Consider the following 26,274-nt stretch of genomic DNA (forward strand, 5'->3'; position numbering starts at 1 on the left):
TTCAAGTGATGAGCTGCCGGCACTCTCTTAACTGTGTGGTACTTCGGAACTTCGTCCTGAAGAAGTTGAGGATGCCCCGGATCGCATGCAGCCGTGAGAAGGCTCCAAACTTGTTCTTCGTCCCGCACGTGTTCGAGAAGTCCTCGTAGTCCAGATCGTAAACGGTGATGCCGAAACGGAGGAAAGGCACCTGAGACTTGATGGTACACAACTGCTTGAGAAAGGGAAAAAAAATACGTGATGAAAAATAAGTTTCTCGTCAATAAAAAAACTACGAACTCTAAAGAATTATTTTTTCTATATGAAAAACTTCTCAACCTTAACCTAAGAAAGTCACTAATTAAAGTCAGACGACATCGAAAGAACGCCTGTATTTTTAAATGTCTACAGCGTCTGACACCGTCTAAGTGGTGTGGAACTTCGGTAATTTGACTGCGTGGGCTATTCCCAAAACTTTTTCGAAGTTCGCCGTTTTGGTACTGCGGACCTAAGCGGTAGCTGTAGTGGCACGCAATTCTCTTGCCAGCCGGAGTGTTTAATATTTCTGGGACATGCTCTTTCAACCTATAAAGAAAAATTCACGGAGTCACGGAGTTGCCTATACGAGTTGGGTGGACTGGGTCAGTGTGAAGAGTGAGGCCCAGCGTTGACGCAAGCTCCGCCAACTTGCGTCCCCGCTTCTCTTCACGGCAGTAACCACACATCCGAGCGGGAGCGTTGAAATCGCCCACAATCAGGAGGCGGTGTCGACCCCCGAAAAGCCTGTGGCCTTAAGACGGTTGACCAAGACTGTGCCTCTTTAAACGCACCTTTCTGCATAGGCCCACTTCGTCGTCGTAGGCGAACAGCACGTTGTCTGTGTTGTGCCTGGCCAGAATGGCATCAAAGGTCTGGCTGTAGTTTCTTTGACGGAAGCTTGAGCTCGTGCAGATCTGCGACAGGACCAAAAGAGAAAAGAATGGCTTATAAATCCCTTGCCCTGTTACAGAAATTGGAATGGAATGTGTCCGAGTTTATTATGATGCTAAACTTTATATAAACCCTCATGAAATGCGTCTTACTGTTAGCGCATTACTAACTCTCCAGTTTAATCGAGTGTGCTAACATAACTCCATTCTTGTAATGATCTACACAGTCAGGCCGGAATGAAACGCGAACACGCATATGTCATACATATCTGCTTTGCAGCGAGATATTCCTTTACAACATATTTTCGATTATTCATTTCAGTAGGCCCTTTACCCAGACACATGAATCAGGCTAGTTGTACACTTCAGCTGAAAGTAGGCAGGTAAAATATTTTGTTTTCTTGACATGCTCTGTTCGCGTTTCATTCCGGCCTGACTGTACATCGCTAGCCTCGTCTACTAAGGATCCAGAGTCGTGGGGCAACGCTTACGTCCGGTAACCTCCTTTAAAACTCATTCCGTTCTATTCTATAAGATCAGCTAATACTTTTCCGTCAAAATTTCAAGGCGCTTACATGTAATCGATTCCGTCGCTTAAGCGAGTTGCCATGGCAATCACACCGGACGCATTAGAGGTAAACGGTACGACTCTCCAGAAGGCGTTGGTCAACGGGAACCTGAGAATTGTTGCCGTTGATGTTAAGGTAAAAACCTCACTACTGTACATTTAGCTTCTTCGCTCCTGTTGCACGTTTAATAAAACTAATTGTGAGGTGGCATCGCTGATGACGCGCCCTAAGGCCAACGTAATAGTTTTCCACTCGTAATGAAGAATGGTTACGGGCGCCTTTAACAGCAAATGGTGTACCCCGACCAGCTTCTTTGTTTAGCCAGGAAACGCAGAGTTGAAAAAACTGACTCCCAATTTCGATGTGCGCAGACACAGATAGACAGTCTTCATTAGTAGCAACATCAAATTATTTCGCCTAGTCACGGCTCCTATAATTTGGCATGAATTTCTAGAGGCTGCTTGAGGGGATGTTTGTAGCGCGACAAAAAACTGACAAGGGACAGAAGACGAACGGGACTGTTCCCTTGTCTGTTTTTTGTCGCGCTACAAACATCCCCTCAAGCAAAATGAACCAACTCGCCCAGCAAAAAGTTTTATTGAACTTCATTTCTAGAGGCTGCTTCATGCCTACTGGACTCGTAGCAGCGTCAAACATTTTCATACAGGTTAGGGTGTCTACCTTGATTGAAATTAATAAACGTTTGATGGCACCACCAGTCAGGTAGATATACACCAATTAAAATATACTGCCACGTATCATTGTTGTGTCCGATCGTTCGCGCAAGGCCGCAGAAAAGGGGTGTTATAATTTTTGTTCGTGACGCCAGAAGCGACCGGACTAATCTTGACAGATCACAGCCATGAAGAACTGCATCTACGTTTTTCAGATTACTGTACCTGATTTTGACCGGTTATCTCGAAGTTTCCTTGCCGGCATTAAATTGAGCGATGCAGCGAGCGGCGGGCATTCGTAGTTTGACGACTGACAAGCGTGTTTGTTGCTTGTGTTGTTGTTGCGACTGAGAGAAGGATGAAAAGGAAAGTGCACGGGCCTGCCAAGTGGCTCCAGGCGAGCCACCACCGCTGCCACGTGCAGATAGAAGAGAGTTAAAAGATCAGAGGAAAGAGAAGAAGACAAAGGAAAGAAAAGACACTCGTCACAGCAACCACCATCTCCTGTTTGTTGCTTACGCCGCTTCCGTGCTGTTTATTTCTTTTGCGGGCGCAAGTCAGACCAAATAATGAGCTTCATTTTAAAGTTTTGGTGCCCTCTTCCTGACCTCTCGACTGCAGTCACTACACTGTGGCAATACATTTTTATCGATCAAGTCAACTGTATATCTAAACTGATGTCAATTAAAATTTACATCTTATAATTGTCATCAATACAAGTTAGGAATTTTCTTTAACAGTACAACCTGCTATATTCGCCATCTAGTCGTCAAGATCAATAGGTGTCCACTAGAGGTGCCCTGTTGGCCAGATTTTTTTGGTCTAGATAGTGATCATTGATGATGAGTGTTCGCAGAAGTTCGCAATTGGTAGCGAGGTGCTGGAAGTAGTAAGAGAAGATGTCTCCTTAGGGCAGGTAGTGGCCGCTGATCTGGATCATGAGAGGGGGATAACTACAAGAATAAGAATGGGGTGAAGAGCATATGGCAGATTCTCTCAGATCATGAATGGCAGTTTACCAATATCCCTCAAGAGAAAAGTATACAACAGCTGTATCTTACCAGTATTCATCTATGGGGCAGTATTCATCAGAGGGTTCAGCTTAAGTTAAGGACAACGCAGCGAGCTATGGAATGAAAAATTATAGATGTAACGTTAAGAGATCGGAAGAGGGCGGAGTGGGTGAGGGAACAAACGCGGGTTTAACGACATCCTAGTTGAAATCAAGAGGAAGAAGTGGGCTTGGGCAGGGCATGTAATGCGAAGGCAAGATAACCGCTGGTCCTTAATGGTAACGGGTAACGGAATGGATTCCAAGACAAGGCAAACGTAGTAGGGCACGGCAGAAAGTTAGGTGGGCGGATGAGATTATGAAGTTCGCAGGGAAACAGTGGCCGCAACTGGCAAAGAACAGGGTTAATTGGAGAGACATGGGAGAGGCCTTTGCCCTGCAGTGGGTGTAGTCAGGCTGATGATGATGTTGATGAGTGCACGGTATATTGTTTACACCCAGATAATTGCTACTCAAACGTCATTTTGCTCACAATGGGCTCACCTCGGTATAGCTACCGAAGGAAGGCGCGGTGATGTTCTGCACGCAGCTGGAGAAGAAATCTGCGGGTCCTTGCGTAGGCGGGGTCATCGTCCAGCGGCCCTTCATGGTGACCGACATCGCCCAGATTATCGGTACTCCCCGCTCCGATAGCTTGCTCAGGGTGGCGGCTGCCACGGTCTGGGAGAAGGCCTCAAGTGGTTAGGGTCGCACTGTTCTTTATCACTTCTGATTTTTGGGGCGAAAGCCTTTAAAGGGCAACTGCAGCACTTTTTTCAGAATTTCGCGATATTCAAGGATTCAAATCTATATAGGCTGTAGGTAAAGCATGCCAAGTGTTTTTGCACTAGCATTTAAAATAGGGACGTAATCAGCGATTCAATTTTGCGCTTCTGCTCAATGCACTGGAGGTGTGCAAGAAAGTTCAGCGTGACGTCACGGAAGGAATGATTTCAAATTACCGCTGTCGTCAGCCACACCCTGCCCTGACTCGTTAGACGCTGCCAAACAGCTCTCGGCAGGGTTTGCCTTCGGTGGCGTTGCTTTTTTCCTTCAAAGCAGGCGTTTGCGAGTTGGAAATTTATGCCGATACTTTCGATGACGTCATCATGCACCCCCACTTGGCGTTGTGCTCGGCGGAGAAGCTTGAAGGTCGTCCGGATTTTAATCAGCGACTACTTCACTATTTCAAGCGCTAGCCCAAAAAGACTTCGCATGCTTTACCTGCAAGTTTCGCACATTCGACTCTTTTAAGCTCGTTAATTTCTAAAACCTATGCAGTTTCCCTTTAATGGCTCATACTGTCGTCCATCCGTTAACAAAGCGTGTCACACGCGTTTAACTCAGGAACTAAAAAAGATAGAAGAAAAACAAAAGTCGCTTCAGATAGAGGAGGAAAAGTTTAATCAAGAACCCAAGTTTGATGCCTGTAGCGCAATTAGTTACTTAATTATAGGCAAAAATGTTGAAATTGCGTCGAAATAGCTCGGATGTCGATATAGCCATGGGAACGGTGGGAAGTCATATCCAACGGAAGTCGTCACGGCATAGCGAAAATTGTCACAGAATGGACGCGAAAGCGTTTTGTTTGTGTCACAATAGATGGAAAAATGAGTAATTAAGCGTAATAAACACTTTAGATCCCCGAAAGATATATAATTTGGGTATCGATATAGCCACGGTAACGGTGTGACGGCACATCCACCGGAAGTCGTCAGAGTATAGTGTCCTCGGCTTATACGCCTCTCAACACCTTAGTTGCCAAAGTGTCCTCGCAAGTTTTTGTTACTGCGTCTCAGTCACTGATTTTGTTGTCTGGTCGTTCTACGCTTGTCAATAATCTCGCAGCTTGTAACATGAACACTGCTTACGTAACTGACCGCGGACATCGCGAGAGTTTATACACTTCCACATTTTCGCCCAATAAAATCGCCGCTTTTAACTTTATGGGAAGTTTCGCTGTTCCATAAAACAAAAAAGACTTGCTATTAAGTCCGGTAAAAAAAATAATAATAAATTGGTGCATTGTAACCATTTAAGCCATCTCATTTTCAAAACGACATACAACTTCCTAATTTTCATCTTATTCCTTAAGGCGCGATCTACGCAGTTCGGTAATTAGTATTTCCTAATTAATTTCTCACAAGGAAAAAGAACAGTACGGAATAAGGCGCTTGACTATGAGCAGCTCGCAATTGTTATCGCTCGTCTAGGACACTGCGTCTATTTTACAGCCTAGTCCGGACACGCTGTAAACGTCCAGCTGAAAAAGCACTTAGCGATTAAAAGGGGGCCGCCAAGAGAGCGGTTCCGACCAGGTCGTTCTGGTAGGTGTCGTTGACTCCGTCCGGCGTGGTCAACACTGTGGGCGGCATCACACGGCAGTTGCGGAAGGTGTTGTCGCCGTAGAAGTAGTGGGCTTGGGCGATGAACAGATCCGGCTTGTAGAAGTTCCTGCACAAACAGAACACTCTTAGGAGACTCCAAACCAACACATACCCAACGCCAGCTAAGTTACACCAGTGGTACCCTACACTATACTCTCGCAGTTGCCACACTGTGGAGAGGTAGCTAACCTCTACCACATCGTGTGGGCATCCCAATTTAATCCCTTAGTTGGCCCCATTCCAAACCCCTCAGAGGAGCAGTGGGAGGCTGCTCTGCTCAGCGATGATCCTGACCCTCAGCATCTGGCTGGTGGGGAGGGCCAGTGCAGCAGCAATAGCCAGTAGACTACCGGACTAGGCGGCCCACCCACATGTTCCAATAATATTCAGTAAATAAAGATGTTTTCAGTCAATCAATCAATAGAGGTTCTACGAGCTCAGCAGCCCAAAATGGCGTCCCCAAGTTAGAAGCGCTGTCTCCAAAATACGGCGGCACTTTTCGTTAGGAACTCGGAAGTTTCGCTTTCCACTGGACTGCTTTCATATTCCTGGAAGCTTTACAGATTCCTAAGTATGCTGTCCGGACTGAACGAGACCGTCGTGCACCTTCTCAAGCTTGCTCGCGGACTGTACCTCCGCATGTCACCACATAGGTCACCGACACATGAATAGGGCACTGCGGCAACCATGCGTGCGTGTGGTTCAGTGCAACGTCCACTCCGAGTCATCTGGGACGGATATGTGACGCCATGTAAGAGCCATGTCTGAGCTCAAAGTAATTTGATGTTCACTTTAAGGGGATTTGCTAGCGGCTGAAAAAAAAAAATATGAAACATATTGGCTCCGAGTCAAGCCGAGACCTCAGTTTTCCATAGACGTCGTGGTTCAAATACCGGCACCCCATTTCCCAAAGACATCGTGGTTCAAAGACCGGCACTTAGGATTCTGCACGCCCGAAACGTCGGTCGGTCGGTCGGTCGGTCGGTCGGTCGGTCGGTCGGTCGGTCGGTTCTATTCAGGAAACCTTTGCGCAGGATAACACAGGACGGGAGGGACAGACACGCACATGAGCGATCGTGTGTGTGTGCGTGTGTATCCCTCCCGTCCTGTTTTATTTTTGGAGAGGAGGAGTAACCGCGAACTTGGACAGGACTGAAGAACGAGAAGAGCACAGGACGAGCGGTATCTAGCAACTGAAGTTGCTATATAAACTGAAGTTGCTAGTTACCGCTCGTCCTGTCCTCTTCTCGTTCTTCAGTCCTGTCCAAGCTCGCGGTTACTCCTCCTCTCCAACATGTCAGACCAACTGGCCCAAAGCTTCCCCTTGTTGATCCTGTTTTATTCTGCGCAAAGTTTTCCTGAATATGTCTCTACACGAACTGGCCCAACGTTCCGCGCTACCTCTTATATGCTCGATTTTTTTACTATAGACATTTCTGTTGTCAATTCATAGTCTATAAATGTCCCGCCGCAGTGGCTCAGTGGTTACGGCGCTCGGCTGCTGACCCGAAAGACGCGGGTTCGATCCCGGCCGCGGAGGCTAACTTTCGATGAAGGCGAAATTCCAGAGGCCCGTGTGCTGTGCGATGTCAGTACACTTTAAAGAACCCCAGGCGGTCGAAATTTCCGGAGCCCTTCACTACGGCGTTCCTCATAGCCTCAGTTGCTTTGGGACGTTAAACCCCAATAGACAAACCAAACCATAGTCTATAAATAGCGTACAGACTTTCTATAGACAAAACTATACTAAATGTCTATGGCCATAAATCTATAAATTGCCTATAGACGGTCTATAGCATTTGTATTGCCTGTAGACTACTATATAGGATTTGTATATAGAGAGTTTATAGACGTTATAGACGCGAGTGTATAGACTGTCTATAGACTGTCTAAAAAAATTTATAAGAGTAACTGTCAAAAATGCTCAAGAATCGGGTTTTGCTCACGATTGTTGAAAACCAATGCGAGTTTTTGAAATGCCCCTTGTCTCAAACCACTGTTTAGGCGGATAATTTTTTTTACGCTATAGCGTTAAGGGAGCCCATGTCCCGGAAAAGCCGGCGTCGTCATCAGCGTCCGCGCTTGCTGTCTGCGTCGTGGACCACGGGAGAAAATCTACGAAAAATTACCGGAGGTGCAACCAAAGTGGGCCGTCTAGGTCACGTTACCTTATGGCGTCATCATAGCCTGCCCACCGAATTGTGAGTAAATCGCCCAGCGTTGCAGGTGGAAAATAAATTAATTTTTGGTCGCGTTAAGTTGCTCTGAAAAGGAAACCTCGTTCTCGGAAGTCCCATGGGTGACCCCACATGCCTACGCAGGGCAGTGGTGCATCGCTTAACCGCTGCACCACTGCTCCAGGCGTGGTATGAGGACCACCAAGGATCTATGAATGTAAATTTGAGGCAGAAAGTTGCGCTATTTGGTGTTTTCATTGAGAAGACATAGTATGAGGATCCATAGCGCACAAAATTGAAGGGACACAACACAAGCGCTAAACTTCCACTTAACGATCTTTATTTGGCGCGGACAACCTTATAAAGATCACGTATGGTACAGGTATAGATGACTAACAATGATTATTTTGTCAAGTTCATGATGTGTCAAGGAATAAGAAAAACACAATGCAAGCCACCAATCAATGAGCACGTTTCACACTGTCGCAGGCTGCCTTGAATCTAAGAAATCTAAGCCTTTCCTTGATAATGGCACCGAAGGATCACTAACGCAATTTTCCAATCCCACTTTTTTCATCACTCTTTATAATCTTTATGATCTTTATAAGGTTGTCCGCGCCAAATAAAGATCGTTTAGTGGAAGTTTAGCGCTTTTATTGTGTCCCTTCAATTTTGTGCGCTATGGATCCTCATGTTGACTACCCACTAGCCCGAACCCTGACCCTTATAAGACATAAAAAACAGGAACGACATGATAGAAAAAGAGAACACAGACGCTAGTGTTTTCATCTATCCTGTCGTGTCTGTTTTTTTAGCGCTACTACTGTGTCCTCTCAATGAATGCAAAGTAGACATTGACCAATTCCGCTTACATCGGCATTCACCCATTAAAGCTATCGCATCATGCTCTTATGCGAACTTTAAAAGTTCCATTTTTTTTTATTCTGGCGCAGACCACACGTACTACTTACGTAAATTTGTCTTCATAGAACGTGAGCCAGCTATCTTCGGTAATTAGACCAGCGAAAAAAATGAAGGATGGATTGCCTAGCTGTCTCTGCCGTTGCACGTGCATGTCGAGGGCCTGAAAGGAATTAAGCAACGAAATCAGTTGAAGCCAGTATCCGGATTCGCACGTACCGGCGTTAAACTCGCTCAAATCAGACGTCTACAGTATATCTGCGTTTTAATGCAATACGAAAACACATTTTAAAAAAAACTCATACCTTAAAAACGATGATGCGGCCGCCCAGTTTTCCTGTGTAGTTGTGTAAAGGTTTTGTCGAAGAGAACGCGTAGATCTTCTCAAATTCCTTGTTATCTTCTCCTGAATATTGCTTCAAAAACCACTTCAGAATCATGTTTGTCGCCGCGGTGGCTCAGTGCTTATGGTGCTCGGCTGCTGACCCGAAAGACGTGGGTTCGATTCCGGCCGCGGCGGTTGAATTTCGATGGAGGCGAAATTCTAGAGGCCCGTGTACTGTGCGATGTCAGTGCAGGTTAAAGAACCCCAGGTGGTCGAAATTTCCGGAGGCCTTCACTACGGCGTGCCTCGTAGCCTGGGTCGCTTTGGGACGTTAAACCCTATAAACCAAACCAAACCAAACTTCATTTGCTGCAGTATATCTTTTTGGAAGGATGTCCAGCCATGGGAACAAAATTTTTTCAGCCAGTTCCTCACAATCCATAGAGATTCTACAACCTGCGCATAGAAATTTATGCAAAGGAGGGCCCCAGTACTAGATAGCGTGTTTTTCGCTGAAGATAAGCAGGAATTTGAGGTTATCTTCAGCGAAAAACACGCTATCTACTACTGGGGCCTTTCTTTGTATAAATTTCTATGCATAGGTCGTAGAACACCTATGGATCGTAAGGAACTAGCTGAACAAATTTTGTACCCATGGCTAGACATCCAAAATGATATACTGCCGCAAATCAACTCGATGAATTCCAAACACATGATTCTGAAGTGTTCGCTTTCGAAGCGGTTTTCACATTCGATGGACTTGTGAAGTGATTTTCGTTGAAGCCGCTGGGAGACCTTCCGTACTTTACTTTTTTTTTTCATGTAAGGCTTCTTGACCAGCGCAAAAAGAAAACGACACTGAAAGAAAGCCAGGACTAATTTACATTTCGCATCGAGCGCCTTTCTCATGCTTTGTCTGTTCATTAAGACGCTTCGCACTTGTACCGGCCAGTAACCGAATACTTAGCCAAGTCCACACTAACACATCCCAAACCAAACATTGGATTTCGATATCTTTCCTGATCTCATCCTCTAGAGCATTGTGAATAATTAATGCACATCATTCTAAAACCGTTTCCTCTACGATAATGCCCGAAAGGGGACGCAGGTATTCTGTAAATTGAAAATAAATAAATGTCCTGCCCGGTTTGCATGATTATGTGCCAGATAATGTGAAATGAAGAGAAAGTTAGATTGCGATGGAGAGAGAAAAACAGAGGGGTCTAGGTAGAGGATAATGGTTATTCCCATCACATGAAACGAAGCACCTAAATATCAACAAATACCTGCGAGGAACGCGAGTGTCACAGCCCCCTTCAAGTCGAGAGAGGAGTGGTAATATGTCCCTCAAAATAAGCATTCTAACCGATGGCGTCGGTGCATTCGAATGCCTTCGTGCTTAATCCGTTAATACATTGTTAATACCTTGCACCTGCCAGTCCCCTGCAATGCCATGATTCCAGGTTCAAATGGGATTTCCCACGACATCATAAGAACCGGCCGACGGCACTGATTGGAGGTCCTCTTTTTAGAGGCCTTTGTCGCTTCGTTCTTACTGTTATTTGACAATTGTTCATGATCCTGACCAGTGCTCGGTATTTTACTAATAACTTTTGTTTAGATACTAAAAGCGGAAGTCTTGCACAAGCGCTGTCCAAAACCAATCAACAGGTACAGGCTATTGCCCGTAGAACTAGAAGGGGTAAGTGGAAAACTAGCGGAAAGGACCCGTTCACATGCAGGAGAAGTAGACAGGACAACGCTGGAAACCAAACAAAGCAATGACGTCCTGTGGCGGAATACCGTTTTTTATGCAGTGGGAATAAAACTGGGCTTTGCAGGAGAGGTAGGCGATGGTGCTGAGGCAGAAGGCAGCCTGGTCTGATGGAGGCTGAACGTGTAGAAAGATGGCCCAGAAAAGAAGCATAGCATTGAAGAAGCGTAGCTTGTTGGGCCAGTTGGTGCATGACAAGTGGAAAACCAGCAGAAAAGACCTTTCCGCTGGTTTTCCACTTACCATGCACCAACTGGCCCAACAAGCTGCGCTTCTTCAAAACTAGAACGGGGACGCCTGATTGGTATTGCAAGTAGGGAAAATTTGGGCACTAACGCCGTGTTGTGTCGTCTGCACCTAGTTACTTGCATTATTCGAAGTTAATGCCAGCTCATGTACTGGTTATCGTCATGCGCTGTAGTAGATCATGGAAAGCAAACTGCTGGGCTAGTTGGTTCATATTGCATAGAAAGGGAACCAGCGAAAACAGACGCAAGACAAGAACTAAGAAGGCACACACCGCAACGCTGGACTTACAACTGATTTATTGCGATGAAGAATTGCTCATTTTAAAAGAATTTCCTGCCTGCGCACACACCCTACAGACAATACACTTCGCGCACCACATGGTGAAAAGGCTACTATAATGATAAAAACTTGCACTCCTTTTCGGTGATAATCACGGACGGCTCACTGACGCATTTCTGCTTAATCTTTCTGATCATGAGTGCCTCCAAAAGCTCACGCTCACGTTTAGCGTGAGCCTTTGGAGGCATTCATGATCAGAAAGAATAAGGAGAAATGCGTCAGTGAGCCGTCCGTAATTATCACCGAAAAGGAGTGCAAGTTTTTATCATTATAGTAGCCTTGTCACCATGTGGTGCGCGAAGTGTATTGTCTGTAGGGTGTGTGCGCAGGAAGGAAATTCTTTTAATATGAGCAATTCTTCATCGCAATAAATCAGTTGTAAGTCCAGCGTTGTGGTGTGTGCCTTCTTTGCTCTTGTCTTGAGTCTGTTTTCGCTGGTTCCCTTTCTGTGCAAGATCATGGAAACTTCTAGACGCATTACTCACCTCCAAGACTTCAACGGCGAGCTGCACGTCAGCTTGTCTCACGTTCCTTGTGCCCGTGTCCAGGATTCCGAAATGAAAGATGTTTTTTGCCCAGAAGGGCTCCAGCAGAGACGGATTTGTGGCGTTGCGTAGCTGCCGCACCAGGGTGAACACCTTGCTGCACCGTGGCCACAACCGCCAGATGGAGATCGTAGTTTTCGCACGCGTCTCAGCGTTGATTATTCGCTTGAAGCGATGGCCGTTACAATAATCGTAACAAGCGCAAGATCCCTATCAACCCTCCTAACCAAATCCGACATGAAAATAAGTTCTTTTGGGAACTCATATTTTGTTTCTAACGCCATGAACTTTGTTACAAAGGCCATGCGTCGACTATCATAATTGCTATCCCTAAGGCCACGCCCTTCGTACTGAACAGTTTGCCATTACAAATCTACTAGGTCTGATCATACTTTATGTCTACCATTGATCCTCGCAATTACTAACAAACAACGCAATGTGCCAACTTAAAGCAACATATGCGAAATCTTTCCCATGCGGCGCCGTCTTTCTATTAATTATTTGGTTGCGCAAGTATAGTTGTATCTGGTTTGTCGCCTAACTTTGCATTTTCTAAATTTTACTTTCTCATGGTTCCATCTGTTGCCTGTTAACGTTGTAGTTTATCTTCGGTTACAGCATGGAAGTACTGCTGACTGCAATGCTCTTCAGACATTTTTTACTTGAAGTACTGCCCTCAAACACCTTTCGTAGTACACTCGATATGACCCTCTGGGGGAAATGAATAACTGAAAGAAATAGATAAAAGATATCCACAGTCACGAAGATATATTTTTCACATCCTAGCAAGGCACTCGTCTATGTGAGCAACACACATTTGCAAATGACCCGAAGCTGATGGTAGCTCTCAACTAACGTCAGGCTAGCCTATAACGTCAGACGAAATTTTAGTATGCAGCCGTGAAACTGACTGAACGCGTGCCTTTTAATGGCAGAATTATACTGCTATAATAACTCTGGGTATTAATATTTAGTCATGTTTTATATATTTCAAGATCCCTTTCCGCCGTTCCTGAAAAAAAAAGGCTTTTGACTAAGCCTCGAAAAATGATTGGTTATTACGATTGCCTCTCAAAGAAATTACGCTCAAGCTAGGAAAAAGGTCAAACTAGAAATGTGGCCGTGGTCTGGAATTTTCGCGATCCTCTTAAGGACGATGAGTAAAAGCAAAAACGTTTTTAGTGCTTGCGCTAACTGCATAGGCGGCGGAATATTTCTCTCGCTTCTTTTGATTATATGTTGGCTACTAAGCAAGATGAAGTAGCTGCTGGAGCTTTCTGTTGGGGCAATCAGAACGTTTATGCCTGTGAGGCCTGTCATAATGAGCACCACATAGAACTCATCTAAGAGGTTCTCCGCACAACCTTGCAATGAGGTCGTAACTCGTGGCTAACACATGCAAATCCTAGATTGCCTCTCTGAAGGTGCTTTTATGCAAGCATAAAACCAAAGAGACTCCCTAACGTACCACTCTCTTTCCGGGGCGTCAAACTAAGTGGTACATCTACCACAGCGCTTCATCGGAACCTGAATTACAAGTTCCGTAAATTCAGTGCTAGAGGTGATTTCACTCATATGGACAGCCCAAAACGGATGTCACTTACTCGTATGCGAAGCCGATGCCGAACGCCGTCGTTCTGTACCGGGAATAGGAGTCGATGAAGACATTTAGGTCGTCGCCCCACAGGTTGGGGAAAGCCAGGGGGTTGCGGTTGGCCTTGTCGACCGAGTCGAAGAAGATGTACTCGCAGAGACCGTCTGGCGGGAACATCCGCACAAAGCTCGTCCTGGAGCCCATGGTGCATACGAACGGCTGCTCATCCATGGCTGCACGAGACGGGGCGAACGAAGCGTCGCCATCATCGCCCGCCTAAATCAGTCCACGGAGAGACAAAGGCCTCTCCATCTAATCTCCAACACACGCCATTCCTGCGCAAGCTGTGACCGCCTTAAACCTGTGATGTTCTAAATAACAAAAAAGATTACCGACGATTACGTTACTTCCTAATGCGAAATTTGAGCGCAGCAAATAAGCTGTTTCACCTTTTCGATAGATTGAGGCAAAGAAATCGAGCAACACATGTATGCGCTATCACAGAATTTTTTTTTTATTTTTTACACGTATTCCTTTAACAAAGACTCCACTAACAGTTCTTGACAGTCATGAAGGAAGCTTTTGTGGTCGGAGAAATAGACTGATATATGTTCGACTTGGTACACCAATGCTTGATTCTCAAAGACGAGATCTATACAAGTGCCTCGCGAGGTTGTCACAGCCGTGGGACGCGCTACGAGCGAGAGGAACGTGATGTTATCCCGCATAAGTGTTAGGAAATTGCTGTTTGTCTTTATGTCAACATTAAAGTCCCCCACTACTAACATTGGTGTGGATCGATGGACGGTTAATGCGAGTTGCAGGAAGTGCACGACGTCTTTCGTGAGTGCCGTAGGGGCGAAGTAGGTAGCTACTACCAGCAAGCCGTTGGGCAACTTTGCGGCGCACAGTTCGCCAACTTCATGTGACGTGCCAAACATTTCGACTGGTATTGCAGAGAGACCTGTGCGCAAGTAGATAGCGACTCCCGCCGCTCTGTTGTGGTCTCTGCGAGCACCACAGCAGTATAGGAAATCTATGATTTCGAGAGGCTCTTCGGGATCCATCCAGGTTTCAGCAAAGCAAAGTACAGAGGAGTGGCGCAGAATGTGATCGTGGTGTACGTCCTTGGCATGTGCGGCAAGGGAGCGTACGTTAAGAATGTGGTTGTGAATGATGAATCAAGTGCTGCCAGCGAATGACGCGTCCATTGGCTGTCTGCGTGTGTTACTGATGTGTGGTTAACATGTTAAGCTTCGCCTGTAAGAGTGGAACGCGACAGCGTCTTGCAACGCTGCCAGGGAGTCCACAGAACGCCATCGCCAATTCGGCTGTACGCCTTGCTGGACGGTAATTTTTTTTTTTTTTTGAGGAAAGGAAATTATCTCTCTCGCATATCTGGGTGGACACCTGCACCTCGCCGTAAGGGAAAGGGGGAAGATGGGAGTGAACGAAGGCGCCGTATTAGCTAGACGCGCCTTTGTTCATTCCAAACTATTCAGCTGGCATTACGGAGTGGCTAGCGTGCTCGTATCGCACTCCGGAGACCCTGGTTCGATTCCCCAACTCGACCAATTTCGTTCTCGGTTTTATTGATTTATGCGGTCTAACTAGAAAAGTTAATTAGGCTATTTCATATTTATATTCTTGTATTTGTATCCATCGTGTTCTGTCATTAACCTGTCAATTGTTGGAACTGTCTAGGATGTTCCACACAACGTATATGAAACGAGCAACGTCTTACTGAGTGGGGAAGTGCGTGGTGATGGAGGGAACACGGCTTCGTACTTATGTGTTTTTTTCAGCAGCGTCTCCTTCCGCGGACGCTGTTGTCTCTGCGGCGCGCGTCTTTCTTTTCTTTTCTTCTCACCTTTTCATTCTCCTCTATATTAATTAGGCTAATTGATTAATTAAGCAATTCACTAAACTCAGTCCATCTTAGTTGCAGCATCACTATACGATCCCTTTGATTGGTTGCATGGTTACTAGCCAAAGTACAATTGGCCCCATTTGAAATTCGCGCACTGTGACGTCACGAGCATTTCGACCAATTGAAAAGCGTGACATTGGGGGCGGAGCTGGTTACGAGGCCGACGCCGACGCCGACGCCGACGCCGACGACGACGCGAAACCCAGGAACGGACGCCAAAGAGCTGCGCTCTAAAAAAGATTGCGAGGGCACTTTGGCAACTAAAGTGTTGAGAGGCGAAAGCCGAGAACACTATGCCGTGACGACTTCCAGTGGATGTGACGTCACACCGTTCCCTTGGCTATACCGATACATGAAGTATACATCGTTCGAGGATCTTAAGTGTTAATTACACTTAAGTACACAATTTTCCATCTAATTTGACACAAATATGACGTTTTCCCAACCGTTCTGTGACAATTTTCACTATGCTGTGACGACTTCCGGTGGATGTGACGTCACACTGTTCCCTTGGCTATACCGATACCCAAAGTATACATCGTTCGAGGATCTTAAGTGTTAATTACACTTAAGTACACAATTTTCCATCTAATTTGACACAAATATGACGTTTTCCCGACCGTTCTGCGACAATTTTCACTATGCTGTGACGACTTCCGGTGGATGTGACGTCACACTGTTCCCTTGGCTATACCGATACCCAAAGTATACATCGTTCGAGGATCTTCAGTGTTAATTACACTTAAGTACACAATTTTCCATATAATTTGACACAAATATGACGTTTTCCCGACCGTTCTGTGACAATTTTCACTATGCTGTGACGACTTCCAGTGGATGTGACGTCACACCGTTCCCTTGGCTATACCGATACCCAAAGTATACATCGTTCGAGGATCTTAAGTGTTAATTACACTTAAGTACACAATTTTCCATCTAATTTGACACAAATATGACGTTTTCCCGACCATTCTGTGGCCATTTTCACTATGCTGTGACGACTTCCGGTGGATGTGACGTCACACTGTTCCCGTGCCTATATCGACGTTCGCGCTATTTCGATGCTATTTTGATCATTTTCCTATAATTAATTAACTAATTAATCTACAGTCATCAAACTTGTCTTCTGGGTTCATTTTTTCCTGCTCTACCTGAAGCATCCTTTGGTTTTCTTCTATTTTTTTTAGTTCCCGAGTTAAACGCGTGTGACACACTTTGTTAACGAACCACAGTATGAGCAATTAAAGGCTTTCGCCTTAATACGGTTAAGGGTCCCGTATCGCAGAAAAGCCGCTGTCGTCGTCAGCGGCTTTGGCCGTGGCCGAATCCCGATGGAAGCGAAGAAATAATAAAATTGGTTGGTTTGGTTTATGGGGTTTAACGTCCCAAAGCGACTAAGGCTATGAGAGACGCCGTAGTGAAGGGCTCCGGAAATTTCGACCACCTGGGGTTCTTTAACGTGCACTGACATCGCACAGTGCACGGGCCTCTAGAATTTCTCCTCCAAAGAAATTCAACCGCCGCGGCCGGGATCGAACCCGCGTCGTTCGGGTCAGCAGCCGAGCACCATAACCACTGAGCCACCGCGGCGGCATAATAAAATTGAGTTTAATTAAAAGAAAATTCGGTTACCTTTGGTTTCGATGACAATCGAAGCCAGGAGCTTCGAGCTGAGAGAAGGTCACGCTACTAATAAACCCTTTCGTTATTCACACTGCCAATAAACCTATGTTTATTGACTCAACCAATAAGCCACGAAGACTCGTTGGTTAAAGCTGCATTAAGGTTAACCGAGTGAATGCTTCGTGGTCTTTGACTTGGTGAAGTGCCTTAGATGATTTTATGGGGTTTAACGTCCCAAAGCGACTCAGGCTACGAAGGAGTGGGGGGCTGCGGATAATTTCGACCACCTGGGGTTCTTTAACGTGCACTGACATTGCACAGTACACGGGCCTCTAGCAATTCGCCTTATCAGTCGAGCACCATAATCACTGAGCCACCGCAGCGGAATACGGGTGCTACAAATTGACGGTGATACAGCCGCAACGGCTGAGAGCTAAAAGTATCAGCGAGTAATGCATGATTATCGCTTGTTTTAATTTTGGAAGAGTACCATGGCGCAAGAGCGCTCTAGAGAATGTATTTGTGCTCTCAAGGGGGTGATACCACAGTAATGATTGCAAAAAGGTTCTCTACAAGGAATGGTGAAAGAGGGTGAAATTTAATCGGAACTATCGGTAGGGAAATGGAATTTTTTTTTTCATAGCGAGCCTCATGCTAGAACCTGTCGTTTCTCAAGAGCACTGAGGACATTTGTTTGATTTGATTTGATTTGATTTGATTTGTTGGGATTTAACGTCCCAAAGTGACTCAGGCTATGAGGGAAGCCGTAGGGAGGGGCTCCGGAAATTTCGACCACCTGGGGTTCTGTTGCTGAAATAGTAAATTCATGACTCTGATTAAGAACAAATTGCGCAAAAATAAGCAAGAGCTCAGGAGACGAGCCTGACAAGACCTACGCAATCCCATGGAGATGAAGATATATATGGACACGCCTTGATAGCTAAATGGATTCGGAGAACGACAGCCAACGCCAAGTATGGTATCGAACCATAGTCGTGGCGGCAGCGTTTCGGTTCCGGCGAAATGCAAAAATGCCCATGTCCACTGCTATGTAGTACACTCTCGTTGAATAATTTTTTCTGGTCGTTGAAAATGTTTCTTGAGCCTTCAAATACGGAACCCATCACAGCCCACGTGCCGTGTCGAGGGATTTTCTACGTGAAATATTTCCTCCTATGTGGCCTCATGCGGCCTCAACACTCACCAGCGCGGGGTGAGTTGGTCGGCGCTGTTGGCGTAGCGGTAGTGGTAGTCGCCGTCGATGGTGTCTTCACTGTCGAAGTCGTCGCCACCGTTGGAGCAATCGTCGCCATCGTAGTCGTCGCGGTCGTCGCAATCACGGGCGGTGCGGTCATTTCGGGAGCGCCGACCGGCACCTCTATCACGAGTCCAGGGATCGTAGTGAGTCCACTCGGGGTGCTAGTCGCATAGGTCTCATCATCAATGTCGGACCCTGTGCCTGTTACACGGGTCGCAGTAACGTGGTCAGTCATATTTCCAGCGCTTTCAGCGTGGTTGATAGCTGCGTCTACATCACAATACCTTATCACCCAAAAACACCCCATTAACGCGCTACCCAGTCACAAGGCCTGTTTACATGAACTCGATAGAGTCGAGTAGAGTTTGCTTGTCGGGTAAAAAAACAGTTTTCGGGTTTATGTAAACGCTGGCGGGTCGAGTAAAATAAGCGGCAGAGCGAGTCGCGTTAACTCGCCTGCAGGGGGTAGGTTAACTCGCTTGACCCGCCTTTTGAGTCGAAGAGTCGGGTTAGCAGGAAGGGAGAGGATAAATGCGAACCTGTTTTTCGTCTGCGCCGACGCGCCTCTAAGACAGCGGTGCCGTGCCACCATCTTGGAGGCTGCCAATGCCCTCTCCCGCTTGCTCTGTTTGACGCTTGGTGTCGCTGGACTTGAAGCGGTCTGAACTCGCTAAAATAGAGTTCATGTAAACACGCAGACGTCGAGTTGGGCTGACCTTGCTCAACTCGAACCCCGACTCGACCCGCCGCTGTCGGGTTCATGTAAGCGCCGCTACAGTATGCTAAAGTGCGGTGGGCCTTGTGGAGCGTGGGTACTGCAATACAGTCTCTCCAAAATATGTCGCATGCGGAATGGGCCTTAAACTGAGACGTTCTGTGTAAAAGAATCGGAGGGCGTTCAGCGGGATGAAGAAGTGGGAAAGAACGAGTGAAAGTAGTGCTCCAACTTAGCTTTAGGCCAGAGCAAGATGTAAGCTTGGAGATCCAACCTAACTGCGTGGTGCTAAATAGAACCCATTACTCCGCTATTTGGTAATAAGAAAGCGGCGACATCTAATATGGTTCTGAAATCTGCGTCGCGCCTACAGGCGACAGAACGACAGCGATGGGTCTGCGTCCACTAGATAGCCTCTGCCCCCCTCCCCCCACCCCTTCCGCCTCTTAAACGCACCCACCTTCAAGCCACGTGCTTCTAATCACCAGAACTGTTAATATCCGAAACTTCCCTCCTTACGGCATTCTTAACGGTCATCGAGCGAAAACCAGTCGTATGTTCATGTCGTATGTGTTTCTTCATTTTCGTCCTGTTTTCTGGCGTAAGTACATACCTCTACCAGCGTTTTTTGTCATGACATATTAAGACGCTATCGCCGTTTATCCCGGCACAAGCCCATATGCAGATGTTGCCCTGACCATGCCGGGTGTTTCCATCTGCGTTCGTCGCTGTACCCATGGGGCGGGAAAATGGACAGAACCTACCATTGTGATGATTTAGACCTCTTTTCACCCAAGGCAGAAATCTGCAAGCTAAGCTCAAAAAATTGAATACAGGTATCATGGCCACTGACCCTTTTCGCGAGCAAATCATGGCGACTTTAAGCGATAGATCTAATCCCGGATCTCTGATGCCACGCTAGACGGCAATTCAATTCCAAGCATTGATTACTGAGTCTTTCTCATTCTTGACGTGGCGAATTTCAAACTGACAAATCGAGTTCCTATTCCGGCAGCAATACATCTCGTTTTGTGCGTGCAAGCATAAAAGGAGTAGGAAGCCATAGACTCAATTTTTGTTAACAACAACAACTGGATAGAGTGGTCCGTTGTGCCGCTTCTGTAGAGATCACGTGTTTCCTGGACACAAAGTTAATATGCTTCGGAGCAGTGCGGACGGACTTCTGTGCTTACGGGTTACAAGAACCAGCGCCGTGAAGATTGCTAACACGGCGAAGAGGACCATCAAGCAGCATATCACCACCGCGGTTGTGCTCATGCGGTTCTGCCTGCACAGGAAGTAACAAAACAAATCAGATGACACGTCGAGAGAGAGTAAAAAAAAAGGCAAAGCACTGCAAAAGAACGACTGGGAGTTCCTAACGCTAATTTAAAATGCGGCAAACATCAAACGTGAGAGCGAACCACCAAACATAAGGATAAGATGCCACCTTACAAGACAACCCGTGCAGGAAACGTGTCAGTAGGGAGATGTAAACTCTTTTAGCTTGAAGCCTTATTTGATAGCAAATGTTGCTACAGGTTCGTATAGATGCAAAAAGTAAAAGCTGCGATAGATCGCTGAGCCAGCCTGAAGAAGTATTCACTATGATATACATGGCATTAAAATTCGTGCTCGAAAAGCCGGCTTCTTAGTGTGACATACACAAAAATACTCCAGTTGTTGAGTGTGAATATTTTCACCCTCTTTCTGCTGACAGAAACAAACTATCGGTAGTTTATCAGTGTATATGAAGCGTTTGGGATACCAGAATTTGTGTCGCATAAGGTCACAGGCTCATTGTGAATACTTTCTGTAACAGTGTTGACATAAACTAGTTAGTTCATTTGCAAAAAACTCTGGGTGCCCAACAAGTGAATAAAAAGATCATAAGCATGTAAGCTGTCAGAAATGTATATCTTCATCAACCAGACTGCGAAACTTCCAACCAAATTAATCAGGCGAATTTACTGAAGAATGTCAGAACGACTAATAGTTACGTAATAGAAACTATTTACAAAGCCCTTTGTAAGAAAAATCTTAAGCAGTAGCCAAGACGTCGCTCTGGCAGCTAGAAGTGAACAAAGTTACATTGGTACTTCAGCAGTGATTGCAATCGTCGATTTTTTTTTACTTTATTAATACGCTGTCATGTAAGGCCTTCGTTTTAGCAATAATTCCGCGGCTGAAAACGATGGAAATATGCCGACGACATGCAGGTGCTTCGTGAATAATCTTTGCATCCCTATTTTAATTCGAAACGCAAGTTATCGCTCAATCATGTTTAGCCCAATCACGCAAGCATTAACGCGAGATTTTTTTTTAATTTTCACTTCTGCTCGTGTGGGGGATATTGTCGTCTCGAATGAACAAACTAACTAGACAAAGGAGCGGTGTCTTCAGGCGAAGTAAAAAGATTCTAGCAAAGGGTATTCAGTGCGAAGAAAAAACCTTCATAACTTGCCCCTACCTTTTGCAAATACACTCCCGGAAGACATATTACTCGCCAAACAATTCAATGGTACTTACGGCGTAGCTTTCATTTCTGCAGCAGACAAAGAACCTGAAAAAGTTAAGCAAGCGCTTTTCATATCTCTTGAGGACATACGCTCAGTATTCAGTGTGAATAAGTGCGCAACGACAAACAGTGAAACAGTAGAAAAAGCATTGAATTTGGATCGTGCGGAATACCCCGTCTCAGCACAGTAGTAGTGTAAAAACCTGAAGCCAGAGGGTTACTTAAAACGTTTGCATTGACGGTGAAATGAAACTTGTCTGTATATAGCTACGGTAACCCTTGACATTGATTATTTGATGGCGTTACGTTTTTGCTAAAGTGCTACGGGCCATTCCCCTCCTCTTTGTTTCCCAAGTGGTGGCCCCCAGAACTTTTACGTTTGAAAAATCATAGATGCCCTTTGCAAAGACCGCTTGCTTCCTTCAATCGGTTTCATGATTGTTAATATCTTAGCGGTGGTTCCTGTCCTTATTCATAATCGTTCAACCTGTGCTATCATTGACACTCGCATGAGTTATCAACATGCTTTTTGTAATAGCGACCTCCCTATGACTTGTTGTGCTGTGTTGTTGTGTTGTTATCACTCGTCCACCACCGCATTTGTTTTTTAGTTCACGCACCCTCATGCAGCTCAGCGGCTATAAAAGAGCGCCTGGTTTCCTTTCCTGTTATTAAAGTTGGAAGTAGTTGCGTCTCTTTCCTGTTCTGTGTTTTTCCTTCCTGTTTCGTCCTTTTTTTGGCGTACGACATTCTTTCAAGAAAAATCATTTCCGCTGCGTAACGGGCTCCACCGAAAGAAAACGGTCGCTTTGCTACTGCTTATTTTTTGCTGATGCTTAAAGCAACATAGCCAAGTTCAAGGCACATAAATTTTGTAGCAGTCTGGTCCACCTCAGAGTGCACATGTGGCGCTCGATCATGTGATGACATGCGACCGGATGATTACGGTCTATGCTCTGAACCCGACGCAATAGTCTCCGTGTAAGAGCTTTCTCTGCGCAAAATTTGGTCAGGGTCGACACTGCATCCGCATACCTAAACAACCTCACATTTAATGCGTCTGGTTCCAAGATGTTTCTTGGTGCGAAAACGACTACCGCTAAATATTACGGCGTCCCTCCGGTTGTGACGTCTAGCCAGAATGGCAATGATGTGCGCAATTTAAGTAATAAATCACCATGTAAACAACATTTAACAACTGGCGCCACATTAGATTTCGTCCAGAATCGGTCACTTGCAGAATGTCTCTATTCCTGTTTGAAGAACTAGTAATCCTTTTTATTATTTGTTTCCCGGATCCATATACCAATTTCCACCATCTTCCGCAAGCACTTGCTAATATTACCGGCATAAGCGATTATAAAACCAAATCGAACAACTTTTTATGTTACGCCAAATTACAGGCCTGTCAAGGTCCAGACATTATAGATAATTTGTTTTTTATCTATCGCTTTTAATGCCTTTGTTGATATTCCGTCTTCATAATATCCTTCGCCATTTATATGACCCAATTTTCGTGGTCTCCTGTTCCCCGTCATACTGTCGTCTCATCCCCTGTAAACTTCTAATGCCCTGAAGGCAAGTTGAATCACTGCGGCAGCTCAAACATTAAATTCACAAGTGCCTTTGAACGATAAATGCAGAGCGTCGTGTGTTTTTTACTAGAGGGCAATTCAAAACCCATGGCCGAGCCCGCGGACACGTTTGGAATTAATCAATCGTTCATCCCACGCTAAAAAGAGCTAATCCTTTCTTGTTCTTAAAACTGAAGGAGCGACGGTATTAGAGTGATTGACAGGATGTAGACAGATCGGCACAGTAAATACAAACGCTAAAAGATTTCGCCAATACTTCGCGGTGTTGGAGCTTCAATGCATGCAATGTGCTATTAAACAACGATACTCATTGTGCTTTAATTTTGTTTCACCGGTTTCTTCTTTCTGAAGTGTACGAAGCTACATGCGGGAGAACTTGTTAGCATCATTTTTCAAGAACTTACAAAACTTGGCACATGCTGCTTCGCTCAGACAACCATCGTTTAATTAACGGCGCGCCATCTGCATACTCTTACATTCATTTCTAAATGATATATAAACGTGCCTGCATTCTCTGTTGACGGGTGCTGAAGGTATCCTTTGTGGCTCGCCCGTCTGCAAGCTCAGATGCGGTCGGCTTGGGATAGACATGTTCGCTCCCATCCCTATATGCAGGTTTAGAGATTAAGACGTGCATGCTACCTGCAATATGATCGGTCATTTTCAGTCCGTATGCAGGTTGCTCGGGGCCGTACGCCTGGGCTCCTGGAGACAGGCCATAAGCAGGCTGCTCGAGGCCGTACTCCTGGGCTGCTGGAGCCGGGCTGTATGCAGGCTGTTGAGGGTCATACGCCTGGGCTCCTGCAGCCATGCCGTACGCAGGCTGTTGGGGGCCATACGCCTGGGCTGGTGCACCCTGGCCGTATGCAGGCTGTTCAGGGCCGTACGCCTGGGCTCCTGCAGCCACGCCGTATGCAGACTGCTCGGGGCCATACGCCTGGGCTGCTGGACCCTGGCCGTATGCAGGTTGCTGAGGGCCGTACGCCTGGGCTGCTGGACCCTGGCCGTATGCAGGTTGCTGAGGGCCATACGCCTGGGCTGCTGGACCCTGGCCGTATGCAGGCTGTTCGGCACCGCACGCCTGGTCTCCTGGAGCCAGGCCGTATGCAGGCTGTTCGGGCCGTACGCCTGGGCTCCTGGAGGCAGGCCGTATGCACGCTGCTGAGGGCCGTACGCCTGGGCTCCTGGAGGCAGGCCGTATGCAAGCTGTTCAAGGCCGTACGCCTGGGGTCCTGGAGTAAGGCCGTATGCAAACTGTTCAAGGGTGTACCCCCGGGCTGGACCCTCGCAGTACGCAGGCTGTCCGGGGCCATACGCCTGGCCTCCTGGAGCCAAGGCATTGTGCAGAGAGTGTTGAGACATGCTGATTACAGAAAAGGACTCCTGCAAACGAAAAACGACGGTCATTGTATAGTAAACAGACAAGGTGACACTTCAGTATGATTGCTTTCTACACTTCCGGACTTAGAGCTCCAGAGTGCAAAATTACGAAGGGAATTCGACTACTTAGAACATGCACGCGGGTTTCTGGGTTACGGTGATGCCGCACTACTCTAATGCAGTGGCAAGCAAAGCTGATCGTTTCGCGCCGCCCGAGTAGAAGTTGATGAAGACGACAATACACAGAGAGAGAGAGAGAAACGTTTAATGCATAGAATGGTTGGGTAGGCCCTCATTCCCAGAGCCCACTGGCTTTTGCCGTCGCTCTTGCTCGGTTCCGCAGAAAAATCTGGTCTTCCAAATGTGAGCTGTTTAGCGCCGCCTCCTAAACCTCAGTTGTTGGGATATTGATTCTTGGAATAGCTTTTATTTTTCTGGAATGCCCATATATGGTATGACAGGAGCCAACAGCCACAGAAACCAAGGGGCACAGGGGACTTTTTTTTTATTTATTCATTTAACTTGTGTTGTTGATCAATTTAGAATATTACTGAATATGTTATCGCTTAATGCTAATTTATTAGAAAAGCAGAAGAAACAACAACCACATGCCGCCGGTGGGATCCGAACCCACGACCCCCGAATTACGCCTCCGATGCTCTACCTCTGAGCTACGGCGACGGCTGTCAAATCTTCTGCTTTCGGGAGTATTTATGTTTACAAGTAACCTAACCTTGAGAGTGTTCATCAGCGCCACCCACGTTCATAAGCGGCGGACGTGGAACGTCCTGAGTTACCGCAGGTGTGACGTAGAAAGTCATCGAACGAAGAGGGTGGAAGCTGCGTGAGAACCCTCTTATGCTTCCTATGGCGTCAAGGCTGCCAGAACCGAGGCCCTCGCTAAGCAATTAAGCAAACAAGGGAAGGGGAATGAGGGGCTCGTTATAAATATGACAGAAGCCAAGAGCCACAGAAACCAAGGGGCACAGGAAACTTTTTTAAAATTCAGTTATTTAATTTGTGGTGTTGATCAATTTAGAATATTACTGAATATGTTATCGCTTAATGCTAATTGATTAGAAAAGCAGAAGAAAAAACAACCACACGCCGCCGCTGGGATCCAAACCCACGACCTCCGAATTACGCGTCCGGTGCTCTACCTCTGAGCTACGGCGACGGCTGTCAAACCTTCTGCTATCGGGGGTATTTATGTTTACAAATAACCTAACCTTGAGAGTGTTCAACAGCGCCACCCACGTTCGTAAGCGGCGGACAGCTCGCTCGGTCGAAAAGCCGTCAGCGTCGTAGCAGCAGTTGCACTTGTGTGCACCACGCGTCGGAAAAAATAGTATCATGCCAGCCGTTTGCCGCAGAATGTTCCGAATGGTATCATACGATTCAGCGTTTCATGCAGCATAAGCTTACTAGTTAAGTTAGAGCCTAGCTTGGGGCAGGAATTCCAACCGGTGACCTATAATCGGGGGCTCCGGGTGTCCGCCAAGACATGTGAGGCAGTTACTGTGTCATTTCCTTTCCTCAAACCCAATTTTCATTTCCTTTATTGCGGCACCTCTTTCGCTGTTCTTTCCCTCTCACCTTCCTCCTTTCCCTTACGATGCGGTACGGTTGTCCACAGATATGCGATACAATCACTCCGCCATTTCCTTTCCTCAAAAATGCGCTACGTTCTAAGGTGCCTCCAATGGGCAAGGCGTCGCGCTGAACGGGCGATGGCGTTCCAT

At 46.3% G+C, this 26,274-nt stretch overlaps 1 protein-coding gene across 1 annotated transcript; it reads right to left on the reverse strand.

The window, feature by feature from the left end:
* LOC149348305 (uncharacterized) lies at positions 1 to 24,559 on the reverse strand. Its single transcript, XM_089541723.1, has 13 exons — positions 24,423 to 24,559; positions 24,042 to 24,288; positions 23,765 to 23,993; positions 21,569 to 21,605; positions 20,233 to 20,327; positions 18,271 to 18,525; positions 13,524 to 13,746; positions 11,860 to 12,016; positions 8,738 to 8,850; positions 5,518 to 5,656; positions 3,707 to 3,883; positions 810 to 932; positions 1 to 211 (listed from the first exon to the last, which is right to left on the reverse strand). The coding sequence occupies exons 1-13, from the start codon at positions 24,557 to 24,559 to the stop codon at positions 2 to 4; spliced, it is 2,142 nt and encodes a 713-aa protein (XP_089397849.1). The 3' UTR covers position 1.
* Positions 24,560 to 26,274: the final 1,715 nt, after the last annotated feature.

This window comes from Amblyomma mixtum, chromosome 4 (genome assembly GCF_055824585.1).
Source record: "Amblyomma mixtum isolate Tamu chromosome 4, ASM5582458v1, whole genome shotgun sequence".
In the NCBI taxonomy this organism is placed as follows: Eukaryota; Metazoa; Arthropoda; class Arachnida; order Ixodida; family Ixodidae; genus Amblyomma; species Amblyomma mixtum.